Source organism: Heteronotia binoei, chromosome 4 (genome assembly GCF_032191835.1).
Source record: "Heteronotia binoei isolate CCM8104 ecotype False Entrance Well chromosome 4, APGP_CSIRO_Hbin_v1, whole genome shotgun sequence".
Taxonomy (NCBI): Eukaryota; Metazoa; Chordata; class Lepidosauria; order Squamata; family Gekkonidae; genus Heteronotia; species Heteronotia binoei.
In genome coordinates, this window is record NC_083226.1 from 41,070,165 (window position 1) to 41,090,014 (window position 19,850).

The window sequence follows — 19,850 nt, forward strand, 5'->3', positions numbered from 1 at the left end:
GTTCCCTGTACTAATGTTGGACTCTTTCTCCAGCCATTGTGGCTTCCCAAGAACTGCACCCTGGGTGACAGCAAACCCCCTCCCTCTTTTCTCTTCAGAGATCATATCAGTATGGAGAAGTTCACAAAGTTCATTTTACTAGTAACAGCGATAACTTGTGGTAAGTATTCACAGAATTCTAAAATGCTTGTTTAACTTTAGAGGCAAACCAAGCATACACTGGAACAAAGTAATTGGTTTGATATGGGCATCCTACAGGTACCACATGAAGGTCAGTGCTGCTGAGTTTTGTACTACTGAACATCAAAAAAGCATCAAGGAGGGGATGAAATTAGACAGCCTGTTATGAAAGCAGTGTCACACTAATCAGGTCTATTCAGAGATTTACTCAACGAGTAGAATAAAAAGCCAAAAAATCACTTACATTGCTCTTAGAAGAGATAAAGTTGTCTATTTCCAGTTGCTTTGTAGACTTTTCCAGAGTATGTTGAGTTCAACCTCCTCAGCTTTTTCTCCCATTTCTTTCAAGGACTCATGGTTTGCAGCTGCTGTTTCAAATAGTAAACCGCCCTGCATGAGTACACAGTGCCAAGAACTGTTTAAAAACAAAGCCGCAGCTTCTCCCAATTTAAAATATATTTAAGATAAGGTGAAGTAAACACCAAAACTCTAAAACTCTAGCAGAGAGATAGGGTGCGGATGCATGCTGATCAGACCTACTCAATGGGGTTTACTCCCAGGAAAGGGTTCTTAAGATCTCATTGATAGTCAGCTAGCACCTTAGAGAGTGGGTTACTCAAAATGCTTCAGTCTTCTTACATGCAAAACAATTTTTAATTTAGACTAGTAGAAAAAAACCCTGAAACAATGGTTTAACAGAGGGAGGGAGGCAATAAGTGTTTTTAATAGGACTGCTAGTCCTTGGTGTAGGCACAATACTTGCTTCTTTAATAAATAAATTAATTGAATAGAGGTTGGAGGTTACGATTGGTTGGGAAATTCTTGGAGATTTGAGGGATGGAGCTTGGGGAGGGTCCTCAGTGGGGTATAATACCATTGAGTCCACCCTTCAAAGCAACCATTTTCTCCAGGGGAACTGATCTCTGTACTCTGGCAATTAGTTGTAATTTCATGAGATCTCCAGGTCCCACTTGGAGGGTGATAACCCTATCTGGAGAGTAGAAAGTCTTGGCAGCTGTGGCTAGGGTTACCAGTTCCTGCCTGGCTACTGACAGGGGGATGGGGTGGGAGGTAAGGTTCCAGATCCAGGTTGGGAAACTCCTGGAGATTTGGGGTGGAGCATGGGGAGGGAGAGACCTTAGTGAGCTACAATGCCAGAGAGTCCACCCACCAAAGCAGACATTTTCTCCAGGGAACTGGTCTCTACTTTGGGGAATCCCCACTTCCCACCGGGAGGCTGGCATCCCTATCTGTGTTTTACACTAGGGGTTTTGGGTGTGAGGGTGTGTTCAAAAGGAATATTAAGAATGAGAATTTATGGTGCACAATCCTAAACAGAGTTATACTTTTCTAAGCCCATTTGGCTTCAAAAGGTGTAAGATTGTACTCCCAGGGCCAGACATTATGGCATCCATGGATCCAACCTGCCATTGTTTAGAGGTGAACTTGGACCATTTCAAAATGCTGGGAGGGCCCAGTCCTGTTCAGGCCTGCAGCATGGCAAGACCAGGCAATCTTGTTCCTCCTCTTTTCAAGTGCTGAAACAAAGGTGTGGAGTGGGGACAAGATAGCTTGGGTCCATTTGCAGTATTTTGAAATGACCCAGGTCCTTCAGTCACCTTCATTTGCAAACCAATAGAAAGGAATCACATTTATTCCAGCTTCAATTTTCAAATGACTATCTGTTTTCTTAGAACATCAGCAATCATAAAGCATGGGTGGGGGGCTGTAAAACATAGCATCACTTGTAAAACATGTCCCATTTAATAAGACGTATTGCACCATCTTCCAGAATTCTTTCTCCACAGTAAATGTCACTGATATTACTTGTTACCTGTGTCAGAAAGAGTCCTTTGCTTCATTCCCACAGTTGCAGTTTACTACTTATGTGTATGCAAGAGATCATTTGATGAGCTTTCATCACAGGTGAGCACTTTTCTGAGCTGGAATGAAAACGGAGATGGCATCTGTATATTTTGGCAGTCCTTCAACTCTTTTAGGCACAGTTGTGAATGCTCACTAGAGCGCTATGATCCAACTGCAAATTTTCATTTTCATTTATTTTTCTTCCTTTAAAACATTTTAATGCTACCTTTCCACTCAAATAGGGTCGAGGTGGTGAACATAAAACATTAAAATGTCTCAGCATTACAACATCAAGATATTAAAATACAGCATTTAAAATGCTGATATGTATAAGATATTTAAACAGCATCATAAAAACATAAATGCACAACACACATAACATCACAACCTGGGAGGAAGGCCGGTAACAGTGGGGGAATAAACAAAGTCTTCACCTGCTGGTGAAAGATGATGGAGAAGATGATAGAGGGGTGTTTGCTAGAGCAGAAGAAGAATGCAGTGATGTGGGGGTGATGCAACCTGAGATCAGCCAAGATAAACAGCATCCGTTGCAGATGTTCTTCAGAGCTGAAGGCAAGGCAGTATGGGCTGGCATGGAATTCTGGTAGGAAAGCAATCAAAGAGGTACCTTCTGCTTTGAGCTTGCCCCACAAGAGAAAACAGTATTGGTTAGAAACAATGTTCTCTCTAAGCTGTAGAGTCTTGTGAGCAGAAATTCTACTTTGTGAGGTACTGGCATTAAAGTTGTGAGCTACTGCATAAATTAATTTGCTCTAGGGCAGGGGTGGACAATGATAGCTCTCCAGATTTTTTTGCCTGCAACTCCCGTCAGCCCCAGCCAGCATGGCCAATGGCTGGGGCTGATGGGAGTTGTAGACAAAAAACATCTGGAGAGCTACCATTGGCCACCCCTGCTCTAGGGCCATTTTTCCTGAGCTGAAACAAAAATGTGTGAGCTGAAGGCTAAAAAATTGTGAGCTAGCTCACACTAACTCAGCTTAGAGGGGACATTGGTTAGAAATTCAGGTTACTGTCATTAACGGTGTTCTCCTAAGCACAATCAGGGACATACTATGCCCTGCAGTATTGTTTAAGTAATTAAAGGGTACAGGATATACACTGGTATTTACATAAGGGGTTCTACAAAATCATCCTCTTTAAGTTAACTAGCAATCTTGGCCAAACATAGACCAACCAAACCAGGATAAAGAATCCGTCCTGTACTGAGCAGCTGAATTGGGGTGGGGGGAGGAATGTTAAGACTGGAATTATGTTTGTACTATAGTCCTAAATTGTAAGTTTTTGAATCTAGTTACGTATTGAGAAAGCCATTCTTTGTGTAGTGGTTAAAATGTTGGGATAGGAATGGAGACTTCTGGATTCAAATCCCTACTAAGCCATGAAACTCACTGCGTAATTTGGGCCTGTCATCATCTTTTGGTCCAACATACCTCTCAGGGACTTTGTGAGGAAATGTGAGGGACGGGAGAACCATATTAAGCTGCCCTTAATTCACTGGAGGAAGGGCAGGATGGAATGCAATAAGGTGTTAGGAGAGAAACCATTCAACAAATGACTAGAGCACAAAGAACCCTGAATGTTTACAGAGTACCTTTATTTTTGGAAGGGAACACTGCAGAAATGCTTGACCTACCCAGGTGTGCTGCAGAATCTCTCCACCCACCTTGGCAGTGCTGGCTGCCAGGGCTTTTTTGTATCAGGAACTCCTTTGCATATTAGGCCACACACCCGATATAGCCAATTCTCCAAAAGCTTACAGGGCTCTTAGTACAGGGCCTAAGCTCCAGGAGGATTGGCTACACCAGGGGTGTGTGGCCTAATATGCAAAGGAGTTCCTGATACAAAAAAAGCTCTTCTGGCTGCCATCTTGTGGACGGACTTGGCTGGTAGTCAGAGCTGCTCATCCACACAGTAGCTATACTTAGGGGAACACCATTAATGACAGTAACCTGAATGTTTAACCAGTGTCCCCTCTAAGCTGAGTTAGTGTGAGCTAGCTCACAATTTTTTAGCCTCCAGCTCACACATTTTTGTCTCAGCTCAGGAACCAATGTAATAGCCACAAGTGGTTTCCCAAAATGCTCTGCAAAATAGTGCCTGCCACAAAGAGCTGTAAAAGGCAGCACAGCTATGCCACAAATGTAGCCAAACCTCACGTGGCGCCTTAGTGTCTTGTGTGCACTATGACAATATGCCGACATGTACTAAGAGCAAGAAAACTCAGCTGAATGTGTATTTATTTATTTTTGTTTTAGACTTGCACCAGCTGGATGCAAGGATACATACTAGTCAACCAGTACTGTACATTTTTGGCACAATGCATCTACATTCATACCCTAAGGGAGTGGGAATATCTTGAAGAACCCATTGAGTTTCTTAAAGTTGAAGAGTATGTTTTTCTTTTCTCTCTAGGAACTCACAAAGCTGTATCAAAAGGAGCTGAAATTAATGTGGTAAGAGGAAATATTTAGCTCAGGAATGGTGCACAAATGCAACCATCGCTGGGTTGCCTTATCACTTGCAAAGGCTTTCTGAGTGGGTGTGTGGCCTGCCAGTGAATTGGTGTTGGAGTCTATCTGTTACAAAATGCTAAGAAAGGTTCACTGTTGGCTCAAAGGTCAGAGGCGGCAATGCAACATTCTCAGTGTTAGTCCACAGAATGAAACTGTAAAACACGCAATTGTGATGTGATTGCTGAACCAAGGAGAACATGCTGTTTCCCTTCTCTTACCCTCAGCTAGCAAGAAGGGCCCATTAGAATGTTTCTCTCTTGCATGGCACCTTAGCTAGCCAATATATCTCCTACCATAATGTGAGAAGGCAATATGGCTGAGTGGTGGGACATCGGCTTTCTGTGCAGAAGGTCCCAGGTTCAGTCCTAAGCATCTCCAGTGAAAAGTATCAGGTTCTAGGTAATAGGAATGACCTCAGTTTGAGACTCTGAAGGGGTACTACCAATCAGAGTGGGCGATACTGAACTTGAGAAACCAGGGGTCTGTCTCACTATAAGGCAGCTTCCTACATCATGTCTTTCTTTCTTAGTCAGAGTGAGTGCACGTGAAGGAGCAAAGTGCTTTGTTGCCATCTCAGATCTCCTCAGAATTCTCTGCTCTCGGTGTCCTCAAAGTTCTCCTCAGGTTCATTGCTATCAGGTTCATTGCTAGGAATAGGGTTGCCAGCTCCGTGCTGGGAAATACCTGGAGATGTTGGGGTGAAGCCTGGAGAGGATGGGGTTTGGGGAGAGGGGAAGGACCTCAGCAGACTATGATGCCCTAGAATCTACCCTTCAAAGCAGCCGTTTTCTGCAGGTTAACTGATCTCTATTTTATGGAGATCAGTTGTAATAGCTGGAGATCTCCAGGCTCTACTGAGAGACTGGAAACCTTTGGTAGGAATTGTCTTTTTTTTGGGGGGGGGGAGGGTAGTGTCACCTAGGGTTGCCAAGTCTGACTCGGGAAATATCTGGGGTGGAGCCAGGAGCAAGGTCGTGACAAGCACAATTGAACTCTGAAGGGCTTGCTGGCCATCACATTTAAAGGGACCACATTCTTTTTGAATGCCTTCCTTCCATTGGAAATAATAGAGGCTGGAGGCACCTTCTTTTAGGGCTCCTGGTCCAATCTTTTTGAAACTTGGGAGGGGGGGTGGTTTCAAGAGAGGCACCAGATGCTATGCTGAAAATATGGTGCCTCTATCTCAACAAACAGCCCCCACAGAGCCCAGATACCTATGGATTGATTCTCCATTATACCCTATAGGGACCAGTATCCATAGGGTATAATGGAGTGCCCAGTGGACATTCAACCCCCCCTCCTGATAACCCTGAAGTAGGGGGAGGACCTCCAAACCAGGGGATCCCCTGCTCCCACTTGGGGATTGGCAGTCCTGAGTTGATCTATGGAGATCAGATCCCCTCGAGAGAATAGCAGCTTCAGAGAGTGGACTCTATAGTGTTGTATCCTGGCTGAGTTCCCTCCCCTCACCACATTCTGCCCTCCAAATCCCCAGGAATTGCCCAAGCTGGCTTTGGCAGCCTCACATACTGCACTCTGTGTGATCCTGTTGTGTTCTTGCATGTGTCCGTACACAGATGTTGCTTGAAAGACAAAAGCCATTCATTTCTCACTCAGACATTAATTCCTAAAGATTTTGAATTGGGGTTGGTGATCCTTGTTTTGCATTCCATGGCTGCTGCATTACAGATGAGTCATAAATGATCAGACAGTTTCTAATATTTGCATTTCTCCTGTTCCCACCCCCTGCAAGGCAGTCACACATATCATTAGAAGAACGAACCCGTGATATAGAAGCCCTTAAAATGGAGATGGATCACCTGCGTGATCAGTTCACTGGTGTCAACAAGAGCCTTCTGCATTCTGTAAAGCAAGTTCTAGAAGAGAGTGACATCCCAGGAGAGGATAAAGAAGTAGGAACTTGGAAGCTGGTTGTTACTGTCTTCTGCACCTCATTACTTCCTGCTTTACACTTCAGGCCCCATTACAGGCTTGCCTTTTTTCTCTAGGCTGCAGTCCTGCAGACACTTTTCTGGGAGTAAGCTCCATTGAACAACATTGAACTTCTGAGCATAGGTGCTCATGATTGCTCTGATACTACAGCTACTTTATAAATTCCTAAATAAGTAGATTCCAGGAAAAACCTGGAAGTGACTTAGAGTAGCTCTATTAATTGCCAGAAACACTATGGTAAATTCCTGGATATTGCCTTCCCTCTATACTCTTGGAAGACAGGGATGTTTAGATCTTGGGATGAAACCTAACTGAGCAATTCTGTTCAGATAGGGCTGTCTCCTGTCAGCACCTGGCTTTGCCTGCTGCTGCTCTAAGTGGTGGTGGACAGGAAAAATACACTTTTCTGTGCATCTCTACATCACTGGGGGGAAATATGGAAGTCATATGGGATAGTTTTAGGAATTCTGAGAAATTCTGTGGTACAGAGTTTTTGGCAATTGCTAGAGAGGATGACACCACTTCCGAGTTTCCCCCAGAAGTGGTATAATGCCATCACCACAGTGACACCCCTTTGTTTCCCCACAACTCCCATCAGTTGCTAGCTGCTGTCTGGCAACTCCACTAGCTCAGATGGCAGGAGGCCCTGAAGCAGGTCCTCCAAAGATGGCCATAGTCGTCAGGTAGGTTCATAAGGAGATGATTCTTAAGGTATGTCAGCCTGATATGGCTTTAAAGGTCAATACCAGCACCTTGATTTGGGCCCAGAAGCAAATTGGGAGCTTCTGTAGATGGAACAAGATTGGAGTGATATGGTCACTACAATGCACTCCAGTCAACATTCTGGCCACAGCATTCTGTACTATCTGTTGTCCTGAGCTACCTCTCTGAGGCTCTGTTGTTTTCATAACCAAAAAGTAAAGCAACTTTAATTCAGTATCCTGTTTAATGAATTTAATGCAGAGGATCTGGAGAAACATTTTAGGGTACATACTCATTTAACCAGGGATCTTGGGGCTCAAGCCTACGCCATGTGAACTCTGAATTCTTCTTTGAACAGGGAGGAGTTTCTTGATCCACAGCGAGGGGAACCAGTGTGGATCAAGCCCATAGGTTTGGGGAAAGCGGTTTTTAACTCTTCCATGGTATACCTACTTATGTTCTGCTTTATTTGTAAGCAATGAAAAGTCTTAGAAATAGGATGGAATACCCCTCAAACCTTTGCTACATATGGCAATTGTAAGGAGTGCAGTTTTGGAGCTGATCCAAACCAACAAGCCAGGTCTAGCATATCTTTTCTCACCCTTATTACCAAAAACCAGGGCTTTTTTAAAGCAGGAATGCAGTTCTGGCTGGCTTGGCGTGGCCTAATATGCAAATGAGTTCCTGCTGGGCTTTTTCTACCAACACCCTCCCCAACCGCCAATAATTGAATGAAGAATTAAAGTTCTTACCACTTTTAGGAGAAGCAGGCTGCAGGAGAATGCTGTTGATCCTAAAGGAGTGAGAAAGAAATGGACACTGTATCACAGTGCTTTGCCATAGCAGCCTGGGTGCAACCGTGGGTACAGAAACAGGTTCACATGCCTGATATGCTTATTCATGAAATCCCCTTAAAATACCCTTGTAAAATCCTCTTAAAATGATACTGTCTCTCCCAAGATGTCCTCTCTGCGAGGGCCACTGCAACTATAATGACAGGGAAGCCTATATTACAGCCAACGGTAAGATGCTGAGATGTTGTTGTGCTTGTGTTATACACTTGGAAGGCTGATAGCATTAAACTCAGGACAATCAGGCAAAAGGGTCAAAAATGGAAGTGATGCACTGGAGATCTGTCACTGGCAAACATGGAGCTGGGGATCCCTTGTTGGCTATGGGATTATGACTTTTTTGGGCTAAAGAAACTCCAGTACTGGGAGGTGCTTTATACTGCACCATATGGCTGGAGGAAATGGAATTGCCCCCTGGGTACAGATTTCCTATGCAAATTAGAGATTTATGGCTTTCGATTGATACTAAGGACCTAAGCATAAGTTACCAAGAGAACAGGGGGTTCCCAGTTCTCCACTTACGAAGATGGGAATGGGAGAACTGATGGGCAGAGGATTGCTTCATTCTCCCCTGATCTGCTAATTCTCTCCTGTGAATCTTCATCATCCCTTTTTTTAGTCAGTGTATGTTGTTTTCCTAAGCAGGGTTCAACTCAAAAGGGGAGGAAAGGCCTTCCCTGCCCTGACACTCCCAAATGCAGGATCAGAGCCACCCATTTGCTGAGAGAACATCTCATTTGGTCTCAAGTCCAGAAAGCCACTTAATTTTCATTCAAGGAATGGCAGTGGGCAAATTCTGAAGTTCTGCTTCAAGGCTGTTCATAATTCATGTTGTCAAGTGTCTGCCTTCAGTATCTACAAGAACCAGCCACATAAATTTGCCTGATGAGGTTTTTCTCCCCCCTCCTCTTCACAGCAAGTGCTCAAAATGATCAATTCAGCTATTAAGAAGATCTATGAGGATCATGTACAAATGTCTGATTGGGCTCAAAAAAGCATAGGTAATAACAGACAAACCTCTTCTCTTACGCTTTCTCTGAAGAAATAAAGTTAACCTTTTCTTTCTAATGGCTGGACAAACAAAGCCTAGTAACGCTGCCATTTCAAGCACTTTCTTGAAATTAATTTCCAGATAAATCAATGGCACTTGTGTCTGAGTCTGTAGGACTGGGTAAAGATTCATGTGGTTCAAACTGTTCTCAAGTCCATAACTAGGCAATGTGTAGAACTCCGCATTCCAGTATGAACCTGGAATGGAAAGCTTTGTCTTACCTTACAGGTTATAATGCAAGGGAAAACTGGGAGGAAGCAGGAGGAGGAAGCTGCCTAACCCTTCCTAGGCTAGCCAGTTCTTCCCTGCATATATTCCCCCACTCTCATGATTCATGACTAGGGAGAAAACAGCCACATTTGGGCTTTGTTGTGGGTGAGTCAGAGAACATGGGAAGGATTAAGCACTCCTTTCTCCTGCCAGTTCTCCCTACAAATATCTCAGCAACCCTGCAATGACCTCTCTTCAGAAAACATACATTAATTCAATGGAGCATTGCGCAGTTACTGCCTAGGGCATTCCTGCCGAAGGTCCATCAGACCACCCACAAACTGTTTTAAAAGCTCCATTTGAGAGTCCATTGTTAGGCTTGGTTCACATGTAAGGTTGGGCTTGGTTCACCTGTAAGCCTCTGCAAGAGGCACCTACACATGCAGCACCTTCTTGTGGTATTTGCTGGCCTCAAGAAAAAGTCAAGAGGGGTCTCCCTTCCCTTGGAGATCAGAATGGTCCCTGTACTTGAGCATTTCTGCTGCTCTCCTTGCCACACCCAGTCTTCAAAGATCCACTGCCACCATGACATACAGTCTTGGTGCCCAGTAACCTTCCTCGACAACCTCTGGTTTCTTCTTATCCCTGCTCTTCAGTACATGCTCACTTTGAAACCACAGATTTCCCTGAAAGAAAAAATTGAAATTTGTGGGGGCGGGGGGAATGGAACACCAGAGATTTTTGGGGAAAACGGGACATCAGAGGCTTTCTCTGGCAGTATGCCAGTGTTGGGATCACATGTGGCTTCATTGGTGAACCCCCTATCAGTAGAAATAACCAAGAGGCAAAGACTGGTGAGACCAAACCTCATTTCTGCTTGACATCAGGGTCAGTGGCAAACTGACCAACAGGTTGGTTTGACATTGAGAAACTTGAGCACGGACAACGACATACAAAACTAATCAAGTGTTTCCTAGTAACTTGCTAATAAATCGAGTTCACCATCTCTGTTAACCTAGCTTCTTCTTTTTTTAAACTCCAGGAGCCACCATTGATAAAAAAAGAACATCTAAGACTTATGAGCATGAAAGCACACTGTGGAGTTGCTGGCTTATACCATGCTTTGTCATCTCTTCGGCATACCCACCTGAGACTGTTTTGGAGGTGCAGCTGAGTACCTATTTATTTATTAGATTTGGCTTTTATGCTGCTCATTCCTCAGTGGGGTGCTCAGGAGGGTGCACAACAAACCAGAATCATGTCATACAGTTTTAAAATGGATAAAAGTCCCAGTGAAATCCCATCATAACAAAACACTCCTTAATTCCATAGTAGAGATACAGTTTAAAAAACAGATGACTAACAAAGTTCCAACTGTGCTACCACCTTGCAGAGGGGGGAGTGTGCTGGACAGATGGATACTGTCACTGTCCTCAACTAAACACCTGGTGGAACATCTCTGCCTTGCAAGCTCTGTGGCACTGTAGTAAAGCCCACAGGACACAGATGTTACTCCACAAAGAGTTCCACCAGGTTGGGGCCAGAGCACTAAAGGCTCTGTTCTAGTTGAGGACAGCTGGGTTTCTCTTGGGCCGGGAACCACAAGCAAGTTCTTATCCACTGATTGTAATGTTCTCTGAGAGGTATACCAGGAGAGGCCATCCCAAAGATATGCAGGTCCCAGTCCTAAGGGTCTAAAAGGGAAGCGCCAAAGCCTTGAACCTGATCCACCAAAGCCTTGAACCTGATCTGGTGCTCAACCTGTAACCGTTGCAGCTCACACAGCACAGGTCTTATAATTCCATTGTCTGATTATTTGCAGTATACCTTGCCTTAGGCAGTTTGCTGCTTGCATTGTTTGCTAATTCTGTAATTACACTCTTAATTGGTTGTCTTATGTTGTCTGATTGTGATTTTTTATACTTTTCTTTTTGCCTTGAGTCTAAGCAAGAAAGGTGGGCTGTAAATAAATACATAATTATTATCTGGGAACTTGACCATATATGCCTGAATCGAGCATTAACCTACTGGACAAATTCAGGGGGGTACCCATGTTGGTCGGAAGCAACAGAACAAAGTTTTCATCCAGTGGCAGATGATGTGTTTCTGAAAAAATGTGCCTGCACGTACATGAAAGTTTATACCCAGAATTAAATGTTGTCGGTCTTAAATATGCCACTGGACTCAAACTTTGTTCTCGTGGACAAATGTTTAGTTGTCACGTAGGAATACCCTTGATCTTTTACCTTGGTTAACACAGTGGCTACTTTCATATTGTCAGTTTTGTCTCTTCCCCACTTGATTCTAAGGAAAGATGTGATTAAAACAGGAAGACTCACAGCCACAGATATCTGTAGGCTTCCACTTATTGGAAAGTAGTTCTGGATGAATGCAAACAAGCCTGAATTTGGTTGTCAAGTAGGAATGCCCTTGTTATCAAGAGAAATACAGCAAATTTTACCACACTTTGGTGCCTGACCAGTAACCTTGGAAAGCATTAAGTGGGTTATTAGTGGTCATAGTCACTTTCCATATTCTAAACATGCTTTGTAAATGTGTTGGGAGTTTGGAGTTGTATGTTGCTAACTTGAGATGTGTTGGGAGTTTGGAGTTGTATGTTGTATGTTGCTAACTTGAGATGCTTCCTGTTTCAGCCAGCTGTTTCTCCTGGAAACTGCTGGGCTTTTGAAGGATCTGAAGGCCAAGTGGTCATTAAACTGCCTGAAAAAATCCATCCAATGGCAGTTACAGTTCAACACATCTCCAAAGCCATCGCTGTTAATGGAAATGTCATGAGTGCCCCGAAGAGTTTCATGATCTCTGTGAGTATTGCCTTTTAACTCGACATTGCACATCATTTCCCTTACCTGTGCCATGCAGAAGTTTCTTCTCCATCTTTACTTCCAAACTGGAGCAGTTCTTTTTTTGTGTGTGTGTATGAGGGGAGCGTCCACAGAACATCATGTTCTAACCATCCCCTTTCCAAGTCCCTCCCATCCTCAGCATGCTCTTTACCAAACCCAGGGCTTTTTTTGCAGTAGAAACTCCTTTGCATATTAGGCTACACTCCCCCCCCCCAATGTAACCAATCCTCCAACAGCTTACAAGGCTTTTCTTACAGGGCCTACTGTAAGCTCTTGGAGGATTGGCTACATCAGGGGGGTGCAGCCTAATATGCAAAGGAGTTCCTGCTGCAGAAAAAGCCCCGCCTAACCTGTTTCATGCCGACCATTTCAAAAAGAAAGCAGTCTAAGCATGTTATGGCAAATGGACAGGAAAGTGCATGTCATGAACACCCTTTTTCTGTCATCAGCCCCTGTCCTCTTCCTCTCATCTTCCCCACCAAGACACCAGCAGGCTTATAAAAAACCCCACAAACCAGTAACTGGTACAGCGCTACCATTTTTTATAAAGCCCTCAAAAAGCCCTCCAGTGGCCTAGTGGGGAAAATGATGGCGATGAGGGGCTGAAAGCAGGAAAGTACGTGGCAAACACAGTAAGCATGGAAGCACCATTTCCATTGTGAATAGCTCTGCATTCACTGTGATGGTGAAAGCAATGCAGATAATCCTCACAGTGTGGAAGCAGCCTGAGAAAGATGAACTTTAGGGAAGCAGGAAGCCGATTTGTTTCTTTTCATCCCCACCATCCTCAGGTGTAGGCTGGAGCAACTCTGAAGAGGACTGCTCCAATGAGAATGCAGAGTGGGGAAAGGATTATTCTCCCAGGTCCCACCATGGCTTGACTATCCAAGCCACAGGTATAAAAGCAACTGCAACAGGCCAAGCAGTAGGGATGTGATCAAAATGGGAGTTTCTTCGTTTATGAATTAGCCTCATGTGTGTCACCTACAGCACAGAGTCACTCCAGTCTCCAGTCTAAACTTATTGGCCTCAGTGGATTTATACTGAAGCAACTCTGAAGAGGATTTTCCCAATGAGCATGCAGAGAAGAGGAAGGATCAGGGATTTTGTTTTTAGCAGGAACGCACAGGAATGCAGTTCCGGCTGGCTTGGTGCCAGGGGGTGTGGCCTAACATGCAAATGAGTTTCTGCTGGGCTTTTTCTACCAAAAAGCCCTGTGTGAAACAATGATGAGTTCCTGATCACATCTGGGCTACGTCGCCTTGCTAGCAGGTGGATTCGCGAGCTCTCCTGCTTGCGACTCCTCCTGATCGGGCAGGGGGAGGGATGCCACGTATGTGACATCCCAAAGAGACTCTGGGGGGGGGTCTCTTAGGCATGGGGCTTTCAAAGTGGAACGGGGGTGCAACGGCAGTTGCTCCTGTTCCTTCTGTGTGCTCTGAAGCTCTTCCCGTCGCCATCGCTAATACAGCAGCAAGAGGCGAATCCTTGATTGCTTGCCTTTCTTTTCTTTAACAAGCTTTTGATGTATCACCCCTCTATCTCAAGCATGACAAATCTGCAATGCAAGTAAGTTCACTTTCAATTGTCAAGGGCCAATGGGTTCTTTTTACATTCTAATGACTTAGTAGTTCAAAGGAAGGGAAAGAGATCGATATCTCTAATTGAGGCCGTGGAAAGTCAAATAACATCTTTAAATACTGGAAACAATTTGAATTAATCGGAATATGGACATTTAAATCAACCCAGATCATAATTGGATATTTGTTAAAGAGACTATTTTTGGGCTGCAATACGGTCTGAACAAAATGACATACCTGTTAGAGGGATTTTTCCTTGTTGTCTGATCTGAAATTCATACGTTAACAACTAAAACTTCAGTTGGAGGAGACTGAGAAGGACGGGGTATCTGGGACTCTGAGCTACTTTTTAATCAGGATTAATGGACTGTTTGCTAACAGAAAAAAATGGCTTTGCTAAGCGAAATTTCTTATAAAAAGACATTTTAAGCAATTTAAAATCTCTGAGGCAAGATATTGGTTTATTAGCTGACTTGGTTAAGAAGCAAATGGCAGTTTTTTTGCTGAAAGCTAGCGAAACCTCAAATCTACATGAGCAGAGTGCTAAAGAGAACTTGGTAATGTCTGTTCAATGGGAGACTGAGCTTTTGGGAAATCAACAAAAGAAAATTAAAATAGAATCTTGTGGCGCACTTGAAAAAAGAAGACCGGAAATGGAGACCGATTCAAGCTAGGTTGAGAGGAACAAAGGAATTTTTCTCATCTCCTTCAAGAAGGATGACTGCATTAAGTAGTAAGAAGATGCATTTTAATCAGAAAATCATGATGTGGAAATCTTTCAGAAAGAAGAGTCTCCTGAACTAGATTTTTCTCAGTGGGTAGCTGGACATGGACTTTGTAAGAAATTCTGATATGTGAAATTAGAAGGCTGAGACTTCTTTTCTTTTCTTTTGTTTGTTTTTGGGTTATAATAAGCTGTCTTGTTTAAAACAATATGGATTTAAAAATTAAAGGGCTAAAAAGTTTTTGAAAAGAATTTTATGTAAAAATAATTATTTTAGATTAATTTTTAAGAAAGCAGATAACGTAATTTCCTGACAAATTGCTGAACTTGTTTTTAATAGATAATATTAGTTTCTATGTTTGTTATAGATATGGGTAATTCTACAAGTTAATCAATAACTCAGGAGATAGATTTTTTTTTAGTAAGAAGGGCTTCCTGAAATGTTTTTACCTTGGATAGTTGGGCAGGTAACTCTCAATAAGAACAGGTATGAGACTTTCATTTTTGGGTCATTAAAAAGTTGTTTTTCCTAGCCCAATAGGGATACAAGAGGTGGATTAATTGTTAAAAAGGCAGACAACACAGATATTATGTAAACTGCTAGATATGTTTTTTTAATAATCTCCCCCAGGAGAAACTGTTTATATTGAGATAGACATAATACCAGGTTGTATTTCTTTTTAGTTTTTTTTAAGGATAAATATATGAATTTTTCGTGCCTTTGTTAATGAGGGTAGTGATAAATCGACAAATTGGTTTGTGTTTTTTAACAAGGTTAAGCCAAAGTAGTTAGTTTTGTGCTGAGACTGCTCTGACTTGCTCATATGTATATGTGTTGAAGAACTGTTTAGACTTGTATTGCAAATAATAGCTCGGTAAAAATGTTTTATAATGGAAGATAAAGATGGTAAAATATATGGAGAATTTTATACTTGCAGATAGAATGAATTGGATATTTTATTTGGAGGTAGATTTAAAATTGATATATTGGTATTTTTCCTTTCCACCCCCCGCCTTTCCCATTCTTTATATGCCCTCCCCCCCTCTTTTTTTTGTATCTGTGCTTATGCTTTTTCTTTTGTAGTTAAAACCAATAAAAATTCAATGGTGAGTTCCTGCTGGGCTTTTTCTACAAAAAAAAAAACCCTGGGAAAGATTGTTCTCCCAAGTCCCAACATGGCTTCACTGTCCAAGGTCCCTAGTTCCTTCTGGCTGTTCATGCTTCCCCTCAAGCCTGGATCTTTCTCTGGACAACAGCCAGATCTTAGGTCTTGACTTCCTAGTCCAGGCTCTGCTTCTCTTGCCTCTCATTTTGCCTACCTCCTACCTACTGTTTCCCTGCATCTTTTTCCAACTGCCTTTAACTAGAGCACTCAGTGGAACTTGCACATTATATGCATTTCCATGCTCATTTCCAAAGGGGTTTGCTTTCACTGTGGATTGCTGAAGCTGGCTTGTCAAGGCCTGTGCACTGTGCACTTGATCTTACCTCGATGCAGAATTGCTGTTGTCTAGGCCATCTGATGCAGGATTTAATAGGGCATTTTGTTTCAATCTCTTGTCATTGATTCCAACTATCTCCCCTTCCATTCTAGGGCCTGGATGATAAAACAGGTGAAGAAACTGTGCTGGGAACATTCATGTATGACATTAACGAAGACAGCATTCAGACATTCCAACTCAAGGTACCCTGAAAATGAGAGCAGAGAGGATAGCAGAAATGAAGTCCATTGCAATAGGGCCATTTTGAAAGAAGTGTTGACTTGGTTCTATAAGCACAGGAGCAAATTGCTCCTCAGTGCTCCAGGGGTTTTTAATTTGGTCCTGTGGTGCAGTCAGGGTCAAGGCTAGCACCGTGAGCAGCAGTCCCAAAGAACTGAGAACATGAAACACAGGCCAAGGACCAGGTGATGGACTGTAGTAGGGAATGAGTTAAGAGCCAGTCTTCATGTTACAAAGGATTTGCGTTAGTCTGGGGGGCTTTGTATCTGCTCCACAGAGACACATCAGCCCATTTCTGCTCACAGCTGGAGCATGTGAGGAGAAGCAACTTTGTCCTTCCCTCCGTATGCCGTTTTCACATCCTCAAACTGTACTGTGCAGCCTTTCCTTTGCATTACATTATATAGGAAAGGGGGGGGGGGACAGTGTTCAAAGCTTTCAGAAGTCTTTGAGCCTCTTAATGATAACTAGTAACCATTTGCTTCTTTTTCAAAATCAAAAAGCCAGTCCAAGTTTTCCTCCACCCTATTGGAGCAGGAGAACCCATTTCACATCTAATGGAAAGTCTACTGCTTCTCCTCCACCCAATCAAGAGGACTTTGTAACATGAAGATTGGCCCTAAGGGTTAAAGGCATTGAGGAATCCTCTCAGCCACAGAGTGGCCTTTCCTCCTTATGCTCCTTTTTCAAAACTAATGCAAAGAGAGAGGAGGAGGCATGGCACCTTTGCACCCTGTACCAAGAAATGACAGGTTTGTGAGGGCTCTGAGATCCACTTGCAGATCCTTGCGCATGAGTTGAGAATAGGTGGTTTGTAGGATGTTGGATATACTGGGTTGGATCCAGGGATGCATGTGCAGAAAGGAGAAAAAATGTGCTTGGTGCAGTTCTGCTCGAGCAAGCAGTAGAGCAAAGATGGCAGAAGCACATAGTGCTTCAATAGACTTTCTCACAAAACAACAGTGTGCATATGGAGCAATGCAATAATCAGCAGATGGTTCACATGTAAGTTTAAAAAAAGAAAACAATTATCTTGAAATGATGTTTATTGTTTAATTAGATCCTTTGCATTATATTATATAGAAAAGGAGTGGGGGCAGTGTCCAGAGCTTTCAGAAGTCTTTGAACCTCTCAGGCCTCAGATTCAGTGGAAGCTCACAGGAGCACAGCTCCTGAACCTTTCTGAGAGTTCCACCTCCTTGACCATTGAATAGTATTGCACCTGCATAACAATCCTTGGATGAGCCCCACCACTTATTTTTCTATAAAACAACCCCTGGAATCTCTTAATGATAACTGGTAATCATTTGTTCTTTTTACAAATCAAAAAGCCAGTCCAAGCTTTCCTCCATCCCACTGGAGCAGGAGAACCCAGAAACAATTGGCTTCATAGTAAGATGATTGCTTGGTTTGCAGCTTTCTAATGTTTGGGCACTGGCCTTAGTACCGCTTGGCAGTGAGTTTCTAACTAACCCTCCATGGTGGCCATTTTGTAATGGCACCCATTCCCTGTTCTCAAAATTCTACAAGTGGCCAAAGGCTGAACAAGATTGGGGACCTTCCATGCTAGGCCTTTTTGCACACACAGAGAAAATAGTGGGGGGATACAATTGCTTTACCATAGTGCGAGCAGCAGTGGCATACCTAAGTCTATTGGTGCCACGGGTGGATAATTTTTCAATATCCCCTCTTTTATTTATTTTTTTGCTGTCAGCTCACAGCTGACTTACGGTGACCCTGTAGGCTGACCCGCAGGCTGGCAATTACTGTAGCAGCTTTCAGCACTTTGGCTTGGTTGTAGGATCTGTTAAGCAAGTTTGCTTCAGTCTTGGAGAAAGGAAAGTATAGCTGATGTGGGAGTGCTTTTTTGCTGTGCTCAGGACACCCTGCACCCTTAGTGGCTGCAGGCAGAACTGCATTTTAAAAACAAAAGGACAGACGTTCGGCTGAACGCAGCATGACAAGTGTCCTCTTCAAAGGCCTCCCTCAAGCTGCACCCCCTGCCCTGCACTTGGTGCACCATTGGCAAGCAGGCAGCAAACAGTAATTTTAGCATGCCCATTTATACAGGAACTGTTGTGCACAAAGAAAACTTCCATAGAATCTAATCCACAGAAAGGAGTTCAGATTATGATCTAAATCATTCGTTCATTTATTTATTACTTTTCAGAAGCAACATTCAAAAAACTTTCTGTATATAAAGTTCAAGATACAGAGCAACTGGGGCAACCCAGTGTTCACCTGCATCTATCGACTCAGGGTGCATGGCAAGATGATCGACCTCTTGGGCTCTCTGAAAGAAGGCAGCAGTGAAACTCTTTTCAGATGAATAAAGGAAGCTGCAACACCAGCACCATCCTCCTGAGCAATCTCCAAAGAGTCTCCAAAGCTTGTTCTGATTTTTCCTAAGGGAGGGACACATACAGACGAAGGGGAGGAATGCTCCTCATGCCAAATCTTTTCAGGCTGGACAGATTTTGATTCCGTGACCTGTGTCTGTCTATGACATAGATAATGGCAGGTGACATTTCAGTTCAATTAATGCCAAGTCAGGATAGAGCCCCCATGATCTTAGTCGCAAACATGTCTTTGACAGCCCAATCCTTTGTGATTTTTTTTTTTAAAAGTAGATAATTGCCCAATAAAGATTTCTGTCTGGAGGCTTGAGTGCTATTTGTGGGAAAAGATGCCTCTGCTATATGAGATTAGAACTTGAAAGGAACCACAATTTGAATGAGTACATGCTGCAGTGGTGGCTGTGTTCTAGTATATTTCTCCACTTCTGTTGGTGGTGGTGGCGGCTACAAGCATAGACAGCTTCAAGAGGGGGTTAGATAAAAATATGGAGCAGAGGTCCATCAGTGGCCATTAGCCACAGTGTGTATATATATATGTGTAGATAGATAGACAGACAGACAGACATAATTTTTTTGGCCACTGTGTGATACAGAGTGTTGGACTGGATGGGCCATTGGCCTGATCCATCATGGCTTCTCTTATGTTCTTATGGGAGTAAAGTCATTTCTAACTAGCACCAAATGTGAAACCATGAAACTGTCCCCCAATACTTATTACTTGCATCTCTAACTTGGTTATGCAGGGATGTTGTATGTACCCCTCCCAAAAAAAACCCCAATAGATGAAGGGAATTGCTGGCCATATAACAGCCCCAAGGAACTACCACATCAGTACCTTCTACCTGCAATTCTATTGTTGGTATATCTAGCTTCTGGGGGGGAGAGGGTGGCAACAGTGCATCTTTGTAAGACTGCAAGATACAGGAAGGCAGATGCCAGTTTAAGATCATGCTGCTGTGCCAGGAAGAAACAAGAACACAATAATTGAATTAATTCCTTATTACAGTCAAGACCAGCTCAAGAATACAAGAACTGAGATACAAAAGACGGATGGCCCCAGAGGCAGCCTGAAATTTTGCTACCCTGTATTGCCTGATTGGAGGGGTGGACTATACTGCTACAAAGCAACAGTAAGGGCAACACTTGATCATAGATGGTTACACACAACCAAAGTGCTGCATCCACCTCTGTGCAGCTTCTGTGACACTGCAAGATATCCTGGAGCACACCTCATTGATCATATGATGCTTTGACTG

The 19,850-nt window shown here is 43.2% G+C and overlaps 1 protein-coding gene across 2 annotated transcripts in view; it reads left to right on the forward strand.

Annotated features, from left to right (window-relative positions):
• The window catches only part of LOC132570509 (SUN domain-containing protein 3-like), a 70,363-nt gene extending 51,464 nt beyond the window's left edge, over nucleotides 1-18,899 (forward strand). For both annotated transcript variants that reach the window (XM_060237171.1, XM_060237172.1), the window contains 9 exons: nucleotides 99-160; nucleotides 2,051-2,106; nucleotides 4,480-4,520; nucleotides 6,334-6,493; nucleotides 9,003-9,087; nucleotides 10,390-10,511; nucleotides 12,002-12,169; nucleotides 16,111-16,200; nucleotides 18,408-18,899. In XM_060237171.1, coding sequence (XP_060093154.1) covers nucleotides 99-160; nucleotides 2,051-2,106; nucleotides 4,480-4,520; nucleotides 6,334-6,493; nucleotides 9,003-9,087; nucleotides 10,390-10,511; nucleotides 12,002-12,169; nucleotides 16,111-16,200; nucleotides 18,408-18,566 — 943 coding nt within the window. In that variant the 3' untranslated portion in view covers nucleotides 18,567-18,899. The remainder of the gene's footprint in view (nucleotides 1-98; nucleotides 161-2,050; nucleotides 2,107-4,479; nucleotides 4,521-6,333; nucleotides 6,494-9,002; nucleotides 9,088-10,389; nucleotides 10,512-12,001; nucleotides 12,170-16,110; nucleotides 16,201-18,407) is intronic.
• The last annotated feature ends 951 nt before the right edge of the window (nucleotides 18,900-19,850 follow it).